General features: G+C 58.6%; 1 protein-coding gene across 1 annotated transcript in view; it reads left to right on the top strand.

The window, feature by feature from the left end:
* Positions 1 to 10,274, top strand: part of BCORL1 (BCL6 corepressor like 1) — a 28,735-nt gene extending 18,461 nt beyond the window's left edge. Inside the window, exons 8-14 of the mRNA XM_064463521.1 lie at positions 896 to 1,131; positions 1,251 to 1,457; positions 1,547 to 1,713; positions 1,870 to 2,015; positions 2,951 to 3,028; positions 7,624 to 7,777; positions 8,670 to 10,274. Of these exons, the coding sequence (XP_064319591.1) occupies positions 896 to 1,131; positions 1,251 to 1,457; positions 1,547 to 1,713; positions 1,870 to 2,015; positions 2,951 to 3,028; positions 7,624 to 7,777; positions 8,670 to 8,946 (1,265 nt within the window). The 3' untranslated portion in view covers positions 8,947 to 10,274. The remainder of the gene's footprint in view (positions 1 to 895; positions 1,132 to 1,250; positions 1,458 to 1,546; positions 1,714 to 1,869; positions 2,016 to 2,950; positions 3,029 to 7,623; positions 7,778 to 8,669) is intronic.
* The last annotated feature ends 10,244 nt before the right edge of the window (positions 10,275 to 20,518 follow it).

Here is a 20,518-nt window from a genome sequence, read left to right as displayed (position 1 = left end):
GCGTACAGATGCCTTCTCTGTCCTTCCCTCTGCACAGGGCTCTTCCTTTGTAGCCTCTTTTATTCCAGCGCTGATCGCCTGTGCAGAGGGAGGCGTACGGCATCATACAAGTCCGGGCAGTTACTTGTTCACAGGGCTTTACTTTCTTGTTCCATACTTTGTTTTATCTTTGCGGTCGTGTCCTTGCTACGGGATGTTGCTGTTTTGGGGAAGCAGGGTGCCTGTCCTTGAGCCATGCGCAGGGCTCCGGAGTGAGCAACCCTGCAGCTCTGTGTAATGTGAGGAAGAAAAGACTGGACTTCCCTTGAGGCATCCTAGTGCTTCCTACCTGCACGCATAGTAGTTGAAACTTTAATGTGCTACTTAACTTAAGGTGAAGGTGTGAGAGGGCAAGGCAGGGGCTGGTTTTGTAGGCAGCAAACCAGTGGCTGTTCACAGGCAGCTTAAGGGGGTACCTCCTGCATTTTCTGTCTCTCTGAGGGGTATCCCACTCTCTAAGGGTGAGTTCAGCCTTACCTGTAGTGGAGTGCACCATATGGCAGCGTGCAGTTACCAAACTGCTGGGAAGCGTGCTGACAAGCTGGACCATCTCATCCTGGGTCCCCTGTCAGACCTAAGGAAAAGCCTTAACCAGTTGTGCGCAAGCCCTACCTCTCGGTAGGCTCGGCCTTTTCAGACTGGGATGGCGGCCTGTCGTTGGGTGTCTTGTGTTCCTGACGGGGAGAGTCTGCGGATTCACTCTGCTTCCCCTTCCTGCAGTGCCTCTGCCGTGGGTCTGGGTTTCTGGATGAGCAGCCGTCAAAGATGGGCCGATCGTTTTGCCCGGTGGCAGGGATGTGGGTTGCTGGCCTTCGGTGCTGTACCTCAAAGCTCCTCATTCCTGTTTCTCCTTTAGATTTTAGGTACCGGAAGCAGAAGGAGTCTGGGCAGGGTAAAGGCGCAGAGCTGCGACTGAGGAGCAGGCTTTCCCCATCCCCCCGAAAATCTCAAGGGCGCCCAGATTTTCGGAATGGCTTCTTCCTGGAGCACTCGCACTCGGACAGCTCTCCCGTCCAAGAAGAGCTAGAGAAACCATCAGGAAAACGCAAATGTAAAACCAAACACCTGGCAGGGATCTGTGACGAGGGGAAGGTATGGCTTGGGCTTGGGCCCACGGCTTCCATGGCTTGGGCTGATGAGGGGAACACTCGTGGGAAGAAGAGAGAGAAGGGGCCGCGTGTGCCAAGGAGCTGTACTCCTTTCTTTTCCAGGCGAAAGGCTGCTGGAACCAGCCCAAAATGCGCCCTCTGAAGAAGCCCCAGGACTTGTGGACACTTTGTAAGTCCCGTCGGGTCAGCCCAGGGAGTTGCCCCGAACTACCCATGGCCCAGAACGTTCCTCCTGGAGCTCGGCGGCTGATCGTGAACAAAAATGCAGGGGAGACCCTTCTGCAGCGAGCAGCCCGTCTGGGCTACAAGGTGAGCTTTGGTGCCGGTTGCTGCTTTGTCCCCTGCGCTGCCTTGTCTGGGACTGTGAGTAACCAGGCCTGCAATGATCTTTCCTGTAGGACGTAGTGCTCTATTGCCTGCAGAAAAAAAGCAGTGACGTGAACCATCGCGACAACGCCGGCTACACGGCTCTGCACGAAGCCTGTGCACGAGGCTGGATAGACATCCTCCACATCCTGCTGGAGCACGGCGCCAACGTGAACTGCAGCGCGCAGGACGGCACAAGGCAAGCCAGTGAGAGGGGGACAGCTGGGGAAGCACCGAGAAGCGTGGGGGCAGGGAGCAGGGTGTGTTTTTCGGGATGAGCTGTAGGTCATTACTAGATTTGCTTTGTGAACTCTTCCAGTCGCTTCCTTTTCTGCCAATGCTTCTGTCCTTGCAGGCCTGTCCACGATGCAGTAGCAAATGACAACTTGGAAACCATGTGGCTTCTACTCTCCTATGGTGCTGATCCCACTCTGGCCACTTACTCTGGGCAGACAGCTGTGAAGCTCGCCACCAGTGAAGTGATGAAGCGCTTCCTCTGCGGTAGGTGCCAAGCCTGGGGGTGGCAGTGCTTCCATCCTTCCTGTCTGGCAGCATACGGAACCAAATCTGGGCGTCAAAGGGTTTAGAAGTGCTTGAGCAGCAGGTGACTGAATAATTTTAGCTCTGTCCCATCATGCATGTGTGGTTTTACCACCTGATCTTTAGCTGTAGAATTGTACACCGTTTTCCAAATGTGATACAAGTAATTTTTCAGTCTTTAGTGTGTAAGAACACGGCAATGCTGTGGTCACACAACTAAAGACAGTGCTGTGCGTGAGGCTTGGAGATACTGTTCCACAGCTCCTGGTTCTACCGCACAACCTAAGTGAACATATTTTTGCTTCCAAGTAATGATGCCTTCTACTCAAAAAAAGCTCTGCCCGAGTGCTGGCTGCCTGCTGTCGTTAGAAAGGACCATTTTAGGTCCCTATGGCCGAGAGTGAAGCGTGCCCACTGTCTGGGCTGTTTGTGTAGAAGCAAGATGAGTGTTGTGGCTTCTACACAACAGCAAGGAAAGAGATAGCTAGAGCAGTGGTGGTTCCCAGGTAGATGCAAGGCAGGAAATCTCCAGTGTTGAAAACACCTTGTTTGCTAGCTGTCAGTGCTCCTTCAGACTTAGCTATACGTGCAGGTGTTGGAGATGTAATTTTGAACTCAAGACAACCCTAAGAACCTTTCTTTCCAACCCCTTAGTGTTGTCAGTTGTTGTCCCTTTTCAGCTTCTATTTCATGTTCTCAGGCCCGGGGCCATGTTGTCCGCTCCTGAGTGAGGGTATCCTTGCAAGTTATGGTCCGGCTTTTGCCATAATGCCTAACCGCAAAGTGGGGAAAAACAGCGGGGGTGAAGTGGCTCGCCCAGAATCAATGGATGTTCATGCCAGGATCATGCTTTGACCAGCAGATGAGCATTAAGCCTGTCAATTTTTTCTCCTTAGATTACCTTTTGGATCTCCAGGGGCGCACTGATGGAGACCCTCGAACAGCATGGGACTTCTACAGCAGCTCTGTGCTAGGTGAGTTCAGTCTCTGCCCTTCCGTTTACAGCAGCAGAGCAGAGAAGCAACACTAGGTAATGACACATCACTCACTCAGGTCTGTCCACATCCCTCCCAGCTCACCTCTTAGGTAGAGATCTTGCAATGTCACGTACTGGGAGTTGCTCCTGAAAGGGACTCGCTGCATGTGTGGATCCCTCCAAGTAGGCTGAGCACAGCGTGCAAGAATAGATTCCAAGTGTTGCTGGTGATTCCTGAGGGCCTTTTGGGTATCGATCCCAGAGCATGTTATTCTTCTAGCGGTTCTTGTTACTTCCCTGCTAACCAGTCATCAAGGTAAAATCAAGGAAGGCAGAGGACATGCTTCTTCCTTCAAGGTGTAGAATCTTGAACGCCCAGGTTCCCAGAGCTGCCCATTCCTCTCCTCTGGTTTGGAGGGGAGGCGTTCGTCTGGGGGAGGTCATCTTCTCACAACACCAGGCGTTTCCCAGTGAAGGCATGACTTGTACCTCTTGCTGTCACTTCCTGAAAATTGTGGTTACCAGCTTAGAAGTTTTCTTGAAATGATAGAGGCACAAGGTCCGCAGGTGGTTCACTGTGTTGCTCCAGTTCCCCCAGGATCCATGAATGTGTTCTGGATCTAGCCGTGGGCCTGTGGCAGACCGTGGAGTCCCTCTCAACCACTTCTGAGACAGCAGATCATCACTCTCGAGCCCTTCCTAAAGACTTGGGTTATTTATGCTGGCAAGCTAAAAGGCTGTTGGTTTTCGTTGTTCACGTCCGTCATTTCCGACATCCTTCTAGAAATGAAAAAACCAGGTGCATATGGAAGGGTGCTCTTGGTAGAGGACTTGTCCTTGGAGGACCCTGATGTCTCTTCATGTCGGAACAGAAGAAATTCTGTGCTCCTAAGAACGCTTTGTTCGTAGGCTTTTGCACCTCAGGCATGCCAAGGAAACTGTTCAACCACAGCCTCCTTCCTCTGAATTTCTCACTCTTGAAGCTATCACAGTCCTTTAAGAAGAAGCCTCTTTACTACAAGAAAAATAGCTATTCTTTGACTGCAATATTTTTAAAGTAAAGATATTACCCCTTTTGATTTATCACTGATTCCCACTTGGATTTCTCTGATAAACAAGGAAGGAAAATTGTGTGTGATTTTGTGGGTAGGAGAGTTTGTCTCTCTTTGGTTACTACAGCATGCTGAGCTCTTGGTTACCTAGAGAGCTTATGTGCTTGAGTTCTAGTATCTGCTTCTGTCCCGTTCATCAGTGCCCTTTCCTCTTGATCATGACATGGGGTTATAGACTGCCAATTCTCATACCCTCTAGGAGACTCGTTGCCACGGGCAAGTAATGTAGAAACGTGCCATCTTGTTTTTCATATACCCTAACACCTGAAATGAAACGGGTGGATCTTGGAAAAGCAAGCTGATTGTGTTTTGTTCAAATTAGCTGCTTGTTTCAGTTCTTTCATTCCCATATCCCTCGGCTTGTCTTGAAAAAATCTTGTCTTGCATCATGTCTTCCCACATTTCTGTCCTTCACCCATGTAGGCAAAAAGAAAGGGAGTATTTTTTTCAGTAAGCAAGCCATCACTGACTCTTTTGGTGTTTCCTGCAGGGATGGAGGTGTATTGGGACGCGCTGCTCACGAGGGCCTTGCTTAGACACTTGGTTAACACACGGAAAATCTCCACAGGGAGCGCTGGGGATGGCACTCCTCTTCCTTCCCCTGGACCTTAGTTGAGCTTTTCAGAGTACTTCACTTGAGGGTGGAAAAAGACCACCATCTCTGTTAAACATGTCCTACTGCTTCCAGTGGGACTTCACACAGTCCTGGCCACTGTGGATGTTTGCTACTGGGTCTCTGTCATTCACATGGTGCCATCTGTCAGGTTTTGCCTTCCTTCTCTCCCTGAAGGTGGGAGCCAGATGAATCCTGGGTTTATCTGCCTGAACCCTTCCCTAGAAATGTCATTTCATCCTTGCCGCACTGGAAAGATCCTTCCAGTGTTGGTTGGGCTGATGCTTGCATCTCAGGTGCTTCAGACATTAGCAGGTACCTCTGCACAGCGCTTGGGAGAACATAGTTTCCTCCCAGACCTGAGAGTGGTGATCCCTGGAGAAACGTCAGCTACACAGAATGTTCTGAAACCCCATGGCTTTGGTGTTGCTTGTGGGATATTTCTCTCTCTGGCTCAGAGAGAGGACAGCAGAGATCCCAAGCTGGAGCACCACCACGCCGCTGTCAGAGGGTCAGTCCTGCCGCCCCTCCGCATGGAGCATTCCCAGTGCTGCCCTTGGCGCTGCCTCTGGGAGCTGCGCGGCCAGTTGCGGCAAGGAAGGAGCCCAGCCGGGAAGAAAGCCTTTGTCCTGCCAGGTCTGCTTTCGCTGGGCACAGAAAGGGACCTGCCTTTTCATCCACAGCCAGACCAGCTCGCAGCAGTAGTGAAATGCAGCGTTAGGCCACTGTCACACGTGCCTTGCCAGGCACTGCCGCAGGACACTGCGCGAGTCGGCGGGGGGAGCAAGATGCCCAAACCGGAGACAAGGGGCTGGTTTCTGGGCAGTGATGTTTACTGAGTGTTTTGAAATGGGCCCTTTTGGCTCAGTTACCTTCAGCAGTCACCTTGGGTGACCAGAAGCAGATACTCCCCAGGGCAGGGAAGTACCTGGTTCTGCTGTGGAGTAACTGAGCTGCTCCCAGCTGTCACAGGCAGAAAACCAGCTCAGCAGAAAACAGCTCTCCTCCTCCAGCGGTTCGGTCCTTCAGAGTTTCCCTTTCCATCAGATCCACCAGCTGAAGCACAAAACATTGCATGTCCCTCCGGGTGGAGGAGAAATCCCAGGCCCCTGCTCAATCTGTTTCTATTCTTTGAGGCAGGAACGTTGGCCACGTTTTCCTTTAGGCCTGCAAATCTCTGGGGACCAAAAGATAATGAGGGAAGCCAGGGTGTGGGATCTCTGAGGCCTGGTAAAGTCATCAGCGTCTTGCACTTCTTGCTACCGTAGCTCCAGATGCACAGTCCCGCTCCGGGGCTTTGTTCTACACCTGGGACTAGCATTGTTGTGCCTGATTGTCTGCCTGTTTCTCTGCAGTGGTACAGGATGTTCCTGTTCTTGTCGCAGCCTTCACTCGGGCTAACGGGCAGGACTGAGTGAGAAGAGTTTTCAGGATAGACATTGGACCGTATTGTTGCCACATTAAAAGAGTTTAATTCTGTTGTTTTCCTGGGTTGCTCAAGAAATTTGAGTTTTTTCAGCGATGGCATCTGAGCTTTGCCTAGCGGTGCTATCAGACCAGTATCCATGTCACTTATTTTTGTCCGATTCTACAATAAGTTTTGAAAGCTTAAGCACCCTGTTTTTCTGTTTCTTAGGGAATTTTTTTTCCCCTTGGGAGGACTAAGAATGATTTAATTTTTTTCCTGAGTCCCTGTCTGAGCCCATGTCTCTGTCATCTGCTGTTTGTCTATTAAAATAACATTCTTTCCGCGTGCTGCATTTATTCGTAGAGCAGTATGGTGCGTGGAGCTTTCTCACGCAGCACACCGTAAGACTTTTTGCAGCCTTTTCTCTCGTGCGTGGTGTTGAACTTTTGCATGATTGGTTTATTTGCTCACCAGCCCATTTGGTCTGACTTCTGTCTGTAGAATCAAAACTATTTTCTGGAAGTTTTTGGAGTTACGCTATATTATCTCAGCAGGACAAAAACACTCTGCAAACCCAAGTCTATTCATACCTTGTAATAATAAAATCCAGGCAGCAAGCTCTTTTTCAGCGGATGCTTTTCAGATTGGTGAATAGTAAATTTAACTGTCTTTAGACGGTTTATGGATCAAGTGTGCTATTCTCCATCTCCTATGGAAGCAAATCCTGCTGGAGCTCAGATACCTCCTGGAACAGCCAGCTTTAAGCCAGAAATTGCCTGAAGCCGTGCTTATTGTTGTTTAGTTGTGTTAGTCTCTAGATCTGCTGCACAGTTTGGTGGCACAGCCTCGTGGTCCTTATTTAGACGCAGTTGCTGGCACGCACCTCTAGATAACCTGGTGACAGTTGTCGAGTGTGGGATCTGGGTGGAGAAGTACTCGACGAGCAGAGCGCAGCGCCTTCTTTACAGGATCTGTGCAGACAAAGCACCTCGTACATCCACCTGCCTCCTCGCTGGCACAGGTTGTTCCAGTGCTGGCCAAGGAGAGGGGGCTGAGGCCGTTTCAGGGAGAGTCTGGGGGTCAGCGTGCGGCTGACCCAAGGAAAGACTGACTGCCAGTTAAGTGGCTCGTTTTGCAAGCGGGCAGTGCCTCGTCTCACGTGCGGGGTCAGCGTAAACCTGAAGGTTGCAGCTGTGACATAAGATGTTCTTTCGACCTAACCCGGTCACCAAGCGGAGTCTCGCTGTGCGGCGCAGCCAGCGCTCGCTCGGTCTCTCCGAGATGAGGGGCTGGAAGGAGGCAGGAGCCGCCCCTGGCGCTCTCAGTTGCTGTGACGTGGTGGGAAGGTGCACGCGAGGTTGCAGCGGTAGCTGGTCGGGCTGGGCAGAGCTGTTCTCCAGGGAGTGATGAGCACTGGTGTGAGCTGTGAGCAGTGCCAGCGTCTGTTTTGCTTGTTGCAGAGGGAAAAGACAGCATTGGATGCGATCTTCTGCTCAACCCTCCAGGAAGTTCAGACCAGGAAGAAGAGGAGCAAGAAGCAGACAACTTCATGTTTGAGTTCTCAGACAAGCCGCTGCTTCCCAGCTATAACCTCCAAGTGTCAGTCTCTCGGGCGTGAGTATCTTTTCCTGGAGCAGAGAGCACTTGGGTGACACTAACGCTGGGGTGGAGGGGGAGATCACAGAACAGAGCCCTGGCACTCGTGAAGATAGTGGCAGGACAAGAAAGCCTTAGGCTGCCCTCCAGGTGAGGGATAACATGAGATGTTCATATATGGAACATTCATGCCTGCCTGAGAAACTTTGAGAGCCCAAGGTGACCGCGTGCTAAGGAGGCTGGCGTATAGAGTTGCACTTGTGCCCTGTAGATCTCAAAGCGCTCCTCCAGAGGAGGAGACACCTTTGTCCTTGTTCTGTGGGTAGAGACACAGAGGAATGGATCTATTGCAGCTTCCCCATGAGGAGCAAATTGCTGCTGCTGAGGCAGTGACTTGCCTCTTGTGGCACGCTCCCCAGCATGCACCATCTCATAGCGAAGCATAGCATAGTCTCTTTTTTAGAAAAATGTGAGCCCCAAGTCAGAAAAGCAAGTGGAAGATGCAGGGTAAGATGGAATTTCTGTGCCTGCTAATCTCTGCCCGTCCAGAGGGACACACGCAGCACCCAGGAGTAATGGCCGGGTGGGAAACGGAGCCTCTGGTGTGGCTATTGCTGGGTGGGGATGCTGCCGGGACACCTTTTAAGGCGTAACTTCCACACTGGTGTCCCTGTCTTGCTTTGACTTCTTTAAAGAGCTGTGACCTGCAAAGCAGCGGTCAAACCCCGGCGCGTCTCTGAGCCTATGTCCTGTACGTGTGGTCTGTCCAGTCGCTGCGGAGGGTGACCCCGTGGAGAGCAGCGCCTGGACCTCACCGGCGGCGCTGCGTGGCGGCGGGAGGCGGTGAGGTGGGCACCGTGCCTGCAGACCCCTCCGTCCCTAACCTGCCATCCTCTTGCCATCCTCACAGGCCCTGCAACTGGTTCCTCTTCTCTGATGTGCTGAAGCGGCTGAAGCTGTCCTCCCGCATATTCCAGGCCCGCTTCCCGCACTTCGAGATCGCCACGCTGCCCAAGGCGGAGTTCCAGCGCCAGGTCTCTCTCAGCCAGGTGCTGGCGCAGGAGGAGGTGCAGGAGAGCCCGGAGCCGGCGCAGGGGACAGCAGAGACAGTGGAGCTGGTGCACTACGAGCCCGAGCTGCTGCAGCTGCTGGGTTCGGCGGTGGAGTACCAGGCCTGGAGCAGCTGACGGGGACAGATTGCTCCCTGCATCACGAGGCAATAATAAGGACCAGCAGGAGCAGCCCTCTCAGCGCCAGCAGCAGGGACCCGCGTCTTTGGCCAGCCAGTCCTCCTCCCCTCAGAGTCCCCTCCAGCTGGGGAGAGAGGAGCCTTGCCTCCAAGGACTTCCCGAGGTCCCTTCATGGCGGTGGTTGCAGCCGTCAGCCTCATCCAGCTATGGCGGGCGATGAAGCCCCCACCACGGGGCTGCGTGAGCTGGAGCTCGGGGGGCAGCGGCGGCCCCAGCTCCGCCGAAGCAAGGGGTGGTGGGCACCGCTGCCCCTCCCCGCCTGACCCCCGTGGAACTGCGCCTCTCTGTTTGCCCTCCCCCTCCCAACGTCTTCCATAGTATTTATTTAATTAGTATTTAATTTGTAACGTTTCCTTTGTTTTTGCTGAGTCTGTATCACTGTGATGGTGAGCTCCGGGCTAGGGGATGAGGGCTTCCTCCGGCCCCGCTCCAGCACTCCCCAAGGCCGGCGCTCCCCCTGGGCCAGCCAGCCCCGCAGCTGCAGCCCCCGGTGGACACGGCCCTCCAGGGCTGGGCTCTCGCACCTCGCCAGAGCCTGGGGACAGTCACTTCCCTCAGCTTTGGAGCCGGCTTCTGCTGAAGGTGCTCGCCCGCCAGCCCAGAGCCAGCCCCGCGCCTCCATCCTCTCACCGGGCTCCCTCCTGCATCGCATTCGTGCTGCTGCTCCCGCTCCCCGGCGGCTGTTGCACGGGCAGGCGCAGCCCGCGGCCCCCAGGCACGCCCCACGCTTCCCAGCAGCTTGTCCCCCCGCCCCAGGGTCTCTCGCCAGTGCCGAAGCCCTCTCCTTGCCCTGTGCGGTGTCTGCTCGGCCTCGTCCTGCTCCCCGCGCCTCTCCTGTGGCACCAGGAGCAGTTCTCTGGGAGAGCGGGCACGGTGCCCGCCGCCCGGGCGCGGGGCAGAGCTGCTCCGCTCCGGGGAGATGGTACAGTTTTATTGTACAGGTGCTGGCAGGACGAGGGCGGGACAATCTTGGTTTTTCTGGCTCTCCCCTGCTCTGCAGCGGGAGCGTTGGGTGGGTTTTTTTGTTGGTTCGTTTTTTTCTTTGTGTTGTGTTTCTTCCCAGCCAGGGCAGGTGTTACCCATTCCCCTTGGACTCCCAGCCGCCAGCCTCCCCTCCCGGAGGGCCAGGCAGCACCTTGTTTAAGCCAAGGGTTTTTTGCCTTTGGGTGTGTATTCTGGTTGCTCTTTCTGATTTCTGTTTTATTATAAGCAGCAACAGGCTGTGGTGTCAAAAACACTGATGTACAGAAAAAACCTGCATCAGGCCCCCTGTCTCCTGCCTTTTCTTCCTTGTCCCATGTCTCATGCCTGCTGCGGGCAGGGTTCCTTGTGTGACGGCCCGAGCCTGTGGGTCAGCCGGGGGACAGCGAGGCTGCCAGCCCAGAGCTGCCCCCAGCAGCGCCGGGGCTGGGCGCTGGGGCAGGCGCGGGCTGCGGTGCCTCAGCCGGCAGCGATGGCGTTTTGCACCGTGGAGCAGGGGGACATCGTTGAGCCAGAAAAGCTGGCTGGGCCACGGCTGCTCCTCACGGACACCTGCTTCTGGACTCCGGCTGGTCGTGGAAGCTCTGCGGCCAAGCCCAGCTCTGCCCAAACGCCGCCGCTGATGGCCGGTGAGCTGTGTCCAGCCCCAGCCCGGCAGCCCTGGCCATGGGGCAGCCGCTCCCTGTCTGGCTTTGCCCCTGCAGGAGCAGAGGGGGCTCGTGGGGCACTGCTGGGGTTTTATTTGCCTTTTTTTTTTAACTTTGAAGCATGCCTTGGAAAGACCCATTTCCCCCAGTCCCCAGCCCAGGCGCCCTCCAAGGGCGGCTCAGCCTCCGTATGTGCCCAGGACGTGCCTGAACCCCAAAACACCTCCCGAAGTGTCAGCCCGTGTGCAGGAGGCAGTGAAGGGGTGTGTGAGGGCAAGGGCTGCGGCTGGGGGTGCACACACAGCCGGGCCACGGTGCTGATGGTGAGGGGCGTGTGTAGGGGGGGTGTCTGTATGCCTGGGGGCAGGGGGGGGGGGTTGGTGTGCACACGGACACGCACAACTGTTCTGCAAAGCAGCTGTAATTCTATGGCATCATCATCTGTCCGCTTCTGTCTTGACCCAGGTATCCCTGGTGCTGCTGCAGGTCGACCCAGGATGCCAGATGAGGGGAGGGTTTGGCAGAGGTGCCAGTGGGTCTGGGGTGACCTGGGCCGTCCTGGGGTGTCCTTTGCTCTTCGCAGATGGCTTTAAGCTTCCACAAAACAAAGGTTCCTGACCTGAGGGTGGGGGTGTCCTCCTCCTTGCAGGGAGCTGGGGCCCTTTAGTTGCGCTGCCTGAACCCTGGCTGTGCAGAGTACGAGGTCCACAATCCATGGCTTAAGAACGTTCATACGATTTTGTACAATGAAGACCAATTGGTACAAGAGCGGGTGTGCGCGGGGGGTTGTGGCAGTGAGGCTGGGGGTGCGTGCAGCGGTAGCGGTGACGGGGGCACGAGCACAGCTGGCTGTGCCAGTGAGGGTTGTGGGGGATGTGCGCACACAGAGCTGGCCCCGGCAGCAGTGGGAGTCTATGTGCATGTGTGTGCTTTTGCGTGCGCAGCTGGACCCTGCAGCAACACGTGTGTGAGAGCGTGTCTGTGCATCCCCAGGCTCTGCAGCCCAGGTCCCCCACAGTCTCCTTCTGGAGAAATTGATGTGTTACGGCCTAGACAAGCGGCCTGTGCCGTGGGTGGGGAACTGGCTGACGGGCCGCACCCAAAGGGGGGGGGTGGTAAATAGCTCTTTCTCAAACTGGCAACCTGGCACTAGTGGAGTCCCCCAGGGATCGATATTGGGCCCAATGTTTTTCAACATCTTTATAAGTGATCTGGATACCGGCATCAAGCGTAGCCTGATGAAGTTTGGTGATGACACCAAGTTGAGCGGGGAAGCAGACACTCCAGAAGGGAGAGCTGCTCTGCAGGGAGATCTGGGTAGGCTGGAGGAGTGGGCCAGCAAGAACCTTATGAAGGTCAGGAAGGACAAGTGTAAGATCATGCACCTGGGAAAACATCATCCAGGAGTGCAGCACAGACTGGGACCCACCTGGCTGGGGAGCAGCTCTGTGGGAAGGGACCTGGGGGTCCTGGTGTGCGGGAAGCTCAACATGAGCGAACGGTGTGCTGCTGCGGCCAAGAAGGCCAACAGGGTGCTGGCTTGCATCAAAAAGGGCATCGCCAGCAGAGATTAAGAAGTCATCATCCCGCTCTACTCAGCGCTGGTCAGGCCACACCTGGAGTGCTGTGTGCAGTTCTGGTCCCTGCTATACAAAAAGGATGTGGCCAGGCTGGAAGGGGTCCAGAGAGGGGCCACCAGGATGATCAGAGGACTGGGAAGCTGCCATACGAGGATAGGCTGGGAGAGCTGGGTTTGTTCAGCCTTGAGAGAAGGCGGCTCAGAGGGGATCTCCTCAGCATGTACCGGTACTTAAAGGGTAGCTACAAAGAAGATGGAGACCCATGGAGAGGACAAGGGGGAATGGCCACAAGTTGCTCCACAAGAGGTGGAGCGTGGGAGAGATCATGCCGACAGGCAGGACAGGGCAGGTGCCCACGCTGTGGGTGGCAGTGGGAGTCTTGGAGGCTGGGCAGTTTTTGGGAGGGAGTGTTCAGGGCAGAGGAACGGGCTGCCGGGGACCCCATGGAGTCCAGCAAAGGCAAGCGCCAAGTGGCGGCCCAGGGATGGGCTGATGCCCCGCAGGAGGTAGGGCCGGGGCCGGGTGGTTGGAGAGCAGCCGTGGCTGTGGGAAAGGCCCTGGAGGCAGGGGTGGGCAGCGAGGCCAGCGGAGACCCCAGCTGGATGGGAGCTGGAGCGCCGGAGGCAGGGTCAGAGGCCAAGGGCGCGGGCTCTGCTCGCCTGGAGCAGAGGGAGCAGAGGGGCCCTCGAGCTCTGCCTGCTGGCATGGGCCATGCCTGCACCCGTCTTTCTCCTGAGATGCAGCAGGCAGAGATGAGCACTGGGGGGAAACGGTCATCGTTTATTGGCCTAGGAAAGCATCCATGGCTGAGTGGAGGCTGGCAGCAAGCTGTCCTCATGGCAGCCGAATGCCTGGGGCGCCGTCCATGCACCCATCCCTTGCGTGCCTCCCCGTGCCGCTCCCTGTGGACGCCACACAGGCTCAGGGCCAGACGCCGTGTCGCGGGACCCGCCTGGCGCTGGCATCGTGGTGGTGCTGCTCTTCCTGTGCCACGATGCAGGTAAAACGGAAAGCCGAGCACAGAGCCCTGAGCGCCCTCCTCAAGAGGGAGGGCCGTCGCCGTGCCAGCGCTTGTGGGAGGGCAGCGATGCCTGTGGGGAGAGGAGAGCTGTAGGTGAGGGTCTGGCTGGGCGCCGGGCAAGCTCCTGCCTGTCCCCACCACCGAAGGCTTTCCCCAGGGAGGGGTGGCCGGGGCAGGGCCAGCTGACGCGCGCACAGTGCTGCCAGCCTGGCCTGGGTGCCGCTCGCCGGGACGGCTGGGCCAGGTTGGGCCCTGGTCGGGGCATTGCTTGACTCGGGACGTACCTGCGTCATCCTCGGGCATGTTCCTGGAGGCGGAGGAGGGCTGAGTGTTGCCCCTGTGCTCGGAGGCCACCTGCACGGGGAGAGCGAGAGCACAGGTAGGGGAGGGCGGGGGTGCCAGCGGGCTGACACGGAGAGCACCAGGCATCTCCCTGCCGTACACACGCGGTGCCCGGCCATGCGCGCCTGCCTCACCTGGTGCCCAGAGTCCCAAGCCAGGGGAGAAACTGCTGTTTCGCCTCTGTTGTTGGCTGCCGGGGCAAGGTGGAGTGTGATAACATCTGCTGGAATGTCTTGAGGCAGTTTAGCAGCCAATTCAAACTCATCCACCTCCGCAGAGACAATGTCTGTGCCGGCCTCTTCTTGAAAGACTCCAGACATGGGAGAAGCCATGTTTTCTCCATCGTGGTGTGCCATGTCCACGCTTTGTGCCAGGGCCTGCTGTTCCTCCGGCTGCTGCCCCAGTCCCTGGCTGACAACCACCGCCCTGCCCACGACCTCCGTCACGGTGTGCTGGGCAGTGTCGTACAGAGCCGGCTCGCTGTCTGTGGGGCTGTGTGGGGCAGGTGCCTGGCTCTCCGCCTGTGCTGCTGTGGCCTGCTTGGCAAAGACAGGAGAAGCTGCTGCCTCTGCCTGCTCCTGTGCCGCGGGAGCGAGTGGCGAGCGGCCCCTCTGCTTTGGGAGCTGCGGAGAGGGCACAAGGTGCCGGCTCAGCACCTGTGGCACCTACCGGGGCAAGAGACGTGCTCTGCGGGTCGCCGGCTGCCTCTTGTCCTGCCTCTGTGCCCACGGTGCTGGGCGAGCTGGGCCGCTCCTGGGGACCAGGGTGGGGGCCCTGCAAGCACTCTGTTAGCCGGGGGTTGACCCAGGTGTTGGAGGTGATGGTGTCCTCCCCTTGGGACAGTTCCTCGTCGCTGTTGCCTTCCCACTCCTGCTCCTCGGCCAAGGCCCCTGCCTCTTCCTTCAAATACATTAAAAAGAAAAGGAGGGCAAATGAGAATCTGCCTCTTTACTGGCTGTGGGGGGAAACGTAGTGAGAACGGGTGAGGAAAGGACTGAGGTTCTAATGCCTTCTTTGCCTCAGCCTTTAAGAGGAAGACCAATTGTGTCCGGGGTACCGGGAAGCAGTGCTGAGCTGGCAGACAGGGTCGGGGATGGAACAAAGACCCCCAAACACAGGGGGAAATGGTGAGCGCCCTGCCACACCCCTTTGACTCACACACAAGTCTATGGGGTGGATGGGATCCACGCAAGGGTGCTGAGAGAGTGGCAGAAGTGCTCAGCAAGCCACTTTCCATCATTTATGAGCAGCCCTGTCTCTCTGGGGAGGTCCCCGTTGGCTGGAGGTGAGCAAGCATGGTTTGGGCTGGCCCTCGAGCCGTTGTCTCTCTGAGCCCTTGCGTGGGGCTGCGGAGGAGCTTTAGCCCATCACGCGAGAGTTACCAAAGAGGGTCTCTTGAGGGAGAAGCTCTGGTTGGGGCAGTACCAGCAGAGCGTCGGTTGCTGGTAACGCTGGTCTGAACCAGGGGAGAAAAAGAGGCTTCTTGTCGTGGGAAGGCCAGCAAAGTCCCCGGGAGCCATTGCCTTGGAAGCCCCACGCGCAGCAGCGCCATCAAGAGCTAGGGGGCTCCCCCCAGCCATTCTCCCAGCTGTCTGTCTCTCTCGGTGCCGGGAGTTAGTTGTGTGGGTGCCAAACGTGGGGTGTCTTCTCCCTTGTGGCTGCGTGCCCAGCGCCAGGGGTGGGGGGTGCGTAGGCCAGGTTGGGCCCTGGCGGGGTGGTGGCGCTCAGCATTCGGAGCTTGGGTGGCGGCTGCTTAGTGGGGAGGTCCCTCAGGGGCTGCTCTTCTTCAGTGCCTCTCCTCCCGAGGGGAGAGCGAGAGCACAGGTAGGGGAGGGCGGGGGTGTCAGCGGGCTGACACGGAGAGCACCAGGCATCTCCCTGCCGTACACACGCGGTGCCGGCCATGCGCGCCTGCCTCACCTGGTGCCCAGAGTCCCAAGCCAGGGGAAAACCCGCTGCCTCTGCTCCGTCATCCGCTGCCGGGGCAAGGTGAGCTGTGGCAGCATCCGCCGGAGGGTTTTGAGGCAGTGCAGCAGCCGCTTCAACCTCACGCACTGCCGCGGAGACAAGGGCCTGCTGTTCCTCCGGCTGCTGCCCCAGTCCCTGGCTGACAACCACCGCCCTGCCCACGACCTCCGTCACGGTGTGCTGGGCAGTGTCGTACAGAGCCGGCTCGCTGTCTGTGGGGCTGTGTGGGGCAGGTGCCTGGCTCTCCGCCTGTGCTGCTGTGGCCTGCTTGGCAAAGACAGGAGAAGCTGCTGCCTCTGCCTGCTCCTGTGCCGCGGGAGCGAGTGGCGAGCGGCGCCCCTCTGCTTTGGGAGCTGCGGAGAGGGCACAAGGTGCCGGCTCAGCACCTGTGGCACCTACCGGGGCAAGAGACGTGCTCTGCGGGTCGCCGGCTGCCTCTTGTGCTGCCTCTGTGCCCACGGTGCTGGGCGAGCTGGGCCGCTCCTGGGGACCAGGGTGGGGGCCCTGCAAGCACTCTGTTAGCTGGGGGTTGACCCAGGTGTTGGAGGTGATGGTGTCCTCCCCTTGGGACAGCTCCTCGTCGCTGTCGTCTTCCCACTCCTGCTCCTCGGCCAAGGCCCCTGCCGTGTCCTCTGGCACTTGCAGGACTGCCCCTCCTGCTGCCTCCGCCCACTGCTTGCCAGGGGCATGGGCTTCCTGCTGCTCCTGCTTGCTCGTAGTGCGCTTCAGGAGCTTGTCGTGTAACAGCCGTGGTTGGTGCTGGCTGTGAAATGCGTACTCTGTGTGGATCTGAAAGGAGCGAGGGGCATTTATAAAGGTAGCCTGTCTCCTCCCAGCGACTGGCTGCTGGGGACTGGTGAGCGGCGGCTGCTGGGAGAGTGGTGCAGCGGCTGGCCCCAGGCCCAGGGAGGCTCAGCCCCCTGTCCTGTCCCATGCCGTGCCGTGCCGTGCCTTCCTTGGCACTCACCTGCCTGCGTGAGACGTGGAGCTGCCCCGACGGCATCAGGGAGAAACACTGCTCCTCGTACTCCTGCAGCTGGAGCTCGCTCTCCTCCAGGCCGTCCTGCCGCCGCTGCACGACGATTTTCCTGAGCTGGACCAGGCGGCTCCTCTTCAGCTCCTCCAGGGGCTCCATCTTGGTGGTCAGGCTGGGCAGATGCTCCGCAAGAGCCTCGGGGTGCACCTGCAACGCCCTGCCATTGAGGTGGTAGCACCTGAAGCGCGCTGCCGCCGTTGCTGGGTCGTGCTCTGCCGCTCGTGGCCAGTGTCCTGGCCCTGAAGCACTGCCTGGCGATGGTGGTGCCAGCGCCCTGCCAGCAGCACTGGTGCCCGCAGGTTCATGGCGCTCAGGCGCGGGCTGATCTGCATGGGCGGTGCTGCCCGTGGCCGCCCTGACCGCGCCTGTTCTCACCGGCCACACCAAGGCTCTGCTGCCGTGTGCCTGGTCGCACCAGGCCGCTGGCTGCTGGCTGGGTGGCTGGCTCCGCGTCAAATGCTGGCCCAGGACCTTGCCCACGAGGCACCGGGCTGTGTCCTTCACAGCCGCGGCATCGGCCGCAGGGCTGTGCGGGGCAGGCCTCCAGCTCTCCACCCACGCGGCTGCGTGCCGGTCACGGCAGGCGCCGCGAACGGACGGGACAAGCTGTCGGTGGCTGCTGGCTGCGGTGCCGATGGCCATTTCCCAGCCCCCGGCAGAAGATACGGAGGGGGCTGCCAGCAGAGGCGGCAGCTTGCGGCAGGTGCCGGCAGCTGCTGGTGGCAGAGCTGCGGGTGCGTGGCCGGGAGCCGCTGCCTGCCTGGGGGGACGCGACAAGGCTGGCAGAGGGACTGTCTCCTCCCTCGTCACCCCGTTGCAGGACAGCAGGCTGTCCGTCTGCAAGAGAAGGCAAGCAGAGAGGCCGTGTCACGGTGGCCCTTGTCCCCACACCCCGGCTGGAAGAGCTCCTGCGCCCGCGCTCCCCTGCCAGCCCCCAGGGCAGCGCTCAGACCCGCAGGCGGCTGCTGCCCTGCTCCCAGAGCTGGCTGGGAAGAGGGCTGGTCCCTGAGCGGCCCACGGTGACTCCCGGGAGCACCCCTGGCATGCCCGGGCAGCATGGTGGGCACAGCACGGGGGGCTCAGCTGGCTCCTGGCCTGCCGGTCCCATCCTGCACCTCCCACCTGCCCGTCGGCAGCTCCTGGGACGGGGAAGACGCTCGGCCGCGTCTCTGTCGGGCTGCCTACCTGCGTGTGGTGGTTCCGGGTGGCCCGCGAGCTCTGTTGGCCGGGGAGCCGTGGCAGCCTGACCCCATGGAGGGACGAGGCCTGGCTCTGCCTGCTCTGGGGTGCTGCCTGTGGCTGGATGCGTCCCTCCTGTGGGCAGGAGAAGGAGGCGTAGGATGGAGGCGGCTGCCTTGGCACAGCGGCCCCCACAGTGCCGGCAAGCCCGGCACCAGGGCAGCTCCGTGCGGCCCCGTGCCACCAGTGGCCTCTCTCCCTCCTGCCCCATGTCCCTCACCTGGCTCCTCTTCCGCAGGCTCAGCAGCCCCTTGGCGGGCTGGGAGTGGGCGTTCGCCTCCCCATCGGTGGGTGTGTTCGGCATCGTCGCCGCTGACCTGCCACGGGCAGGCACCCAGGGAAGATGCTGCCTCCTGAGGGAGGTGCTCTCCTGGGAGTGGGTGTCCCCGGGCTCTCGCTCCTTATATACCCCCAGGGCCACCGCGGGGAACCCCTGTCACAATGGCCGGTGGGCACCACGAGGCCCCCGCATCACAAAGCCTTGGGGGTCGCTATGGAGGCGCCCACGCCCGGCTGCGACCGGCTGGAACCGGTTGGGACCGGCTGTGCCTGGCCCGGGACAGCCCCTGCTCTGCCCTGCGCGAGGCCGCGGCAGGCCCGACCCAACACCTCCCACATAGCCCCGGTGGCGGCGGGCGCTGCAGAGCTCCGTCCTGCGTGCATTCAGCCGCTCCGGGTGCCACCGCCGCGGCCTCGTCCCCAGGCATTGCGGCCACACAGGGCCCCCAGGCCTGGGGGTGCTGCGGCGCCCGCGCGCGCAGAGGAACGCAGGGGAGCCCCGCAGGCCCCGTCACGCGGGGAAGCTCCAGTGCTGGCCTCAGTGCCGGCTCCGCTCCCTGTGCTCCTGCCTGCTCCGGGCTGGCCGCTCGCGGAAGGGGAAGCGTCCGAGCAGTTACCGACGGGCACGTTTTCAAGGAGCAGCCCTGTGTTTTCCTAAAGCTTCTGAGGGGTGGAGGCGAGCATCCAGGAGGAGGGTCCTGGAGCAGGATGCCGGAGCAGTGGAGGCACAGGAAGAGCCTGGAGGAGCGCATGAGGCGTCTTCCTGCTGCCTGCTGGTTCGCACGAGGAGTGGAGAATAGCGAGAGGGTAGAGCCGGACCCTTGTCTGAAGCGCCCATCTGGGTGAGAAGCAGTTTCAACGATTAAGGAGAATATTTCCCATGTGATGGTGGATCATGCACTGTTAGTGAGTCCCAGAGAAACTGTAGGATCACCATGTCTTCATTTATTCAGACTCTGATGGGTTATGACCCTTGTCTGGTTAAACGATTTTGTTGAACTCCCTATGAAACGGGCAGCATAGATCCCTTGTTCCTTGTTCCTGTTCCTCCCAATTCAAGACACCTGTGTATGCACAGCCTGGCTCTTCTCCTTCAGGGGCAGCAGACCCTGGTGCTGCCTTTCGACCCCGGGGCTCAGGGGATGCTCTGTCTTTGCAGCCAGGGACCCCAGCCTAGGAAGCAGCTGTACCCATGGGGACAGGGAGGGAAGCCAAGGGTATGCACACACTCATGCTACACTACAGCTTCCCAGAGACAATCTTCAGAGTTGTTTTCCAGCAAGATTAAGTCGCTCCCTCTTTGCTCCATTTTTACTGATTAGCTTCTCATGCCAGCCATACACAGAATAGACAGGAGCACGAGGTGATCTCCCATACATAAATATGAATCAAGAGCTCTGTCCATGTTCTCGCACAAGACCCTGTCCTTCCCCTGCCGCAGCTGTGGGGACACAAGGGCATCCCTCAGGGCAGCTGCAAGGACCCCTGTGCTCAGTGGCTCGGCTGCTGCAGGCTGGGAAGGGGAGGATTAAGTGGGGTCACCCGTCTACTTCCCGCTCCCAATTCTGCTTCTGCACACTGTCAGCTTTTCACTCACTTCCTCCAGTGCTTGCATATGCAAGAGGAGCAGATAATCAGTGTGTCTTGAACACGACGGCTGCCTTCGGGCTCAGTGCCTTCCCTGCAACAGGAAATATTCCTCAAGAAAGAGAAGTTTTGGTAGCAGCCAGGGGACAGTACACTCCCCGCTGGCTGAAGGTCTGCAGCACTCACCTTCCCCGCAGCTGATGTTTCGGTTTCTCAAGCTGATGCTCCAGCCTAAGCAGAAACACTTGCAGACCATGGGATGAGCTTTCTGGTAACACCGGAGCACTCCTTGTGGCCAGGGAAGCAGGGGCAGCCTGCAGACCCTCAACTGCACACCCTTTCCCTCACGTGCCAAAGGTGTCAACCTGCCTCCAAGTGCACAGTGAAACGCCGCCTCTCCCTCCGACTCCCACCCCACCGTGCAGTGTTGCGGCCCGTTCCTGCATCCCTTTGACCCGGCACGCACAGCCAAGAGCTCAGTGCTAACAGAAAGCACCAAAATTCCCACGCGGTGGCTGCAGAGCTGATATCATGCCCCTGACATCATTTGTACTGTTTCATCCCTGGGTCAAGCACCACCGACTGGTTCTCTCCACCCACTTCAGACTGTGCTCTCCAAACCTGTGTTAGTGCACTTCCTCTATTGCTTTCATAATTTAGTCCTTTGCCTCCTGCCTTAGCAACTTTAAGCCTCTCTCCTTATTCTCCCCATCCTTTCTATGCCCCATCTTATACCGGGCACTAGGCTGGAGCACACACCTGGCGTCAAATGCAAGCTTCCACAGGAGCCACTGCATCACATACCGTTTCATCCCGTTGGGATGTACGT

Source organism: Phalacrocorax carbo, chromosome 11, assembly GCF_963921805.1.
Source record: "Phalacrocorax carbo chromosome 11, bPhaCar2.1, whole genome shotgun sequence".
Classification (NCBI taxonomy): domain Eukaryota; kingdom Metazoa; phylum Chordata; class Aves; order Suliformes; family Phalacrocoracidae; genus Phalacrocorax; species Phalacrocorax carbo.
Note: the sequence above shows the minus strand (reverse complement) of the source record. Positions and strands in the feature narration are given on the sequence as shown.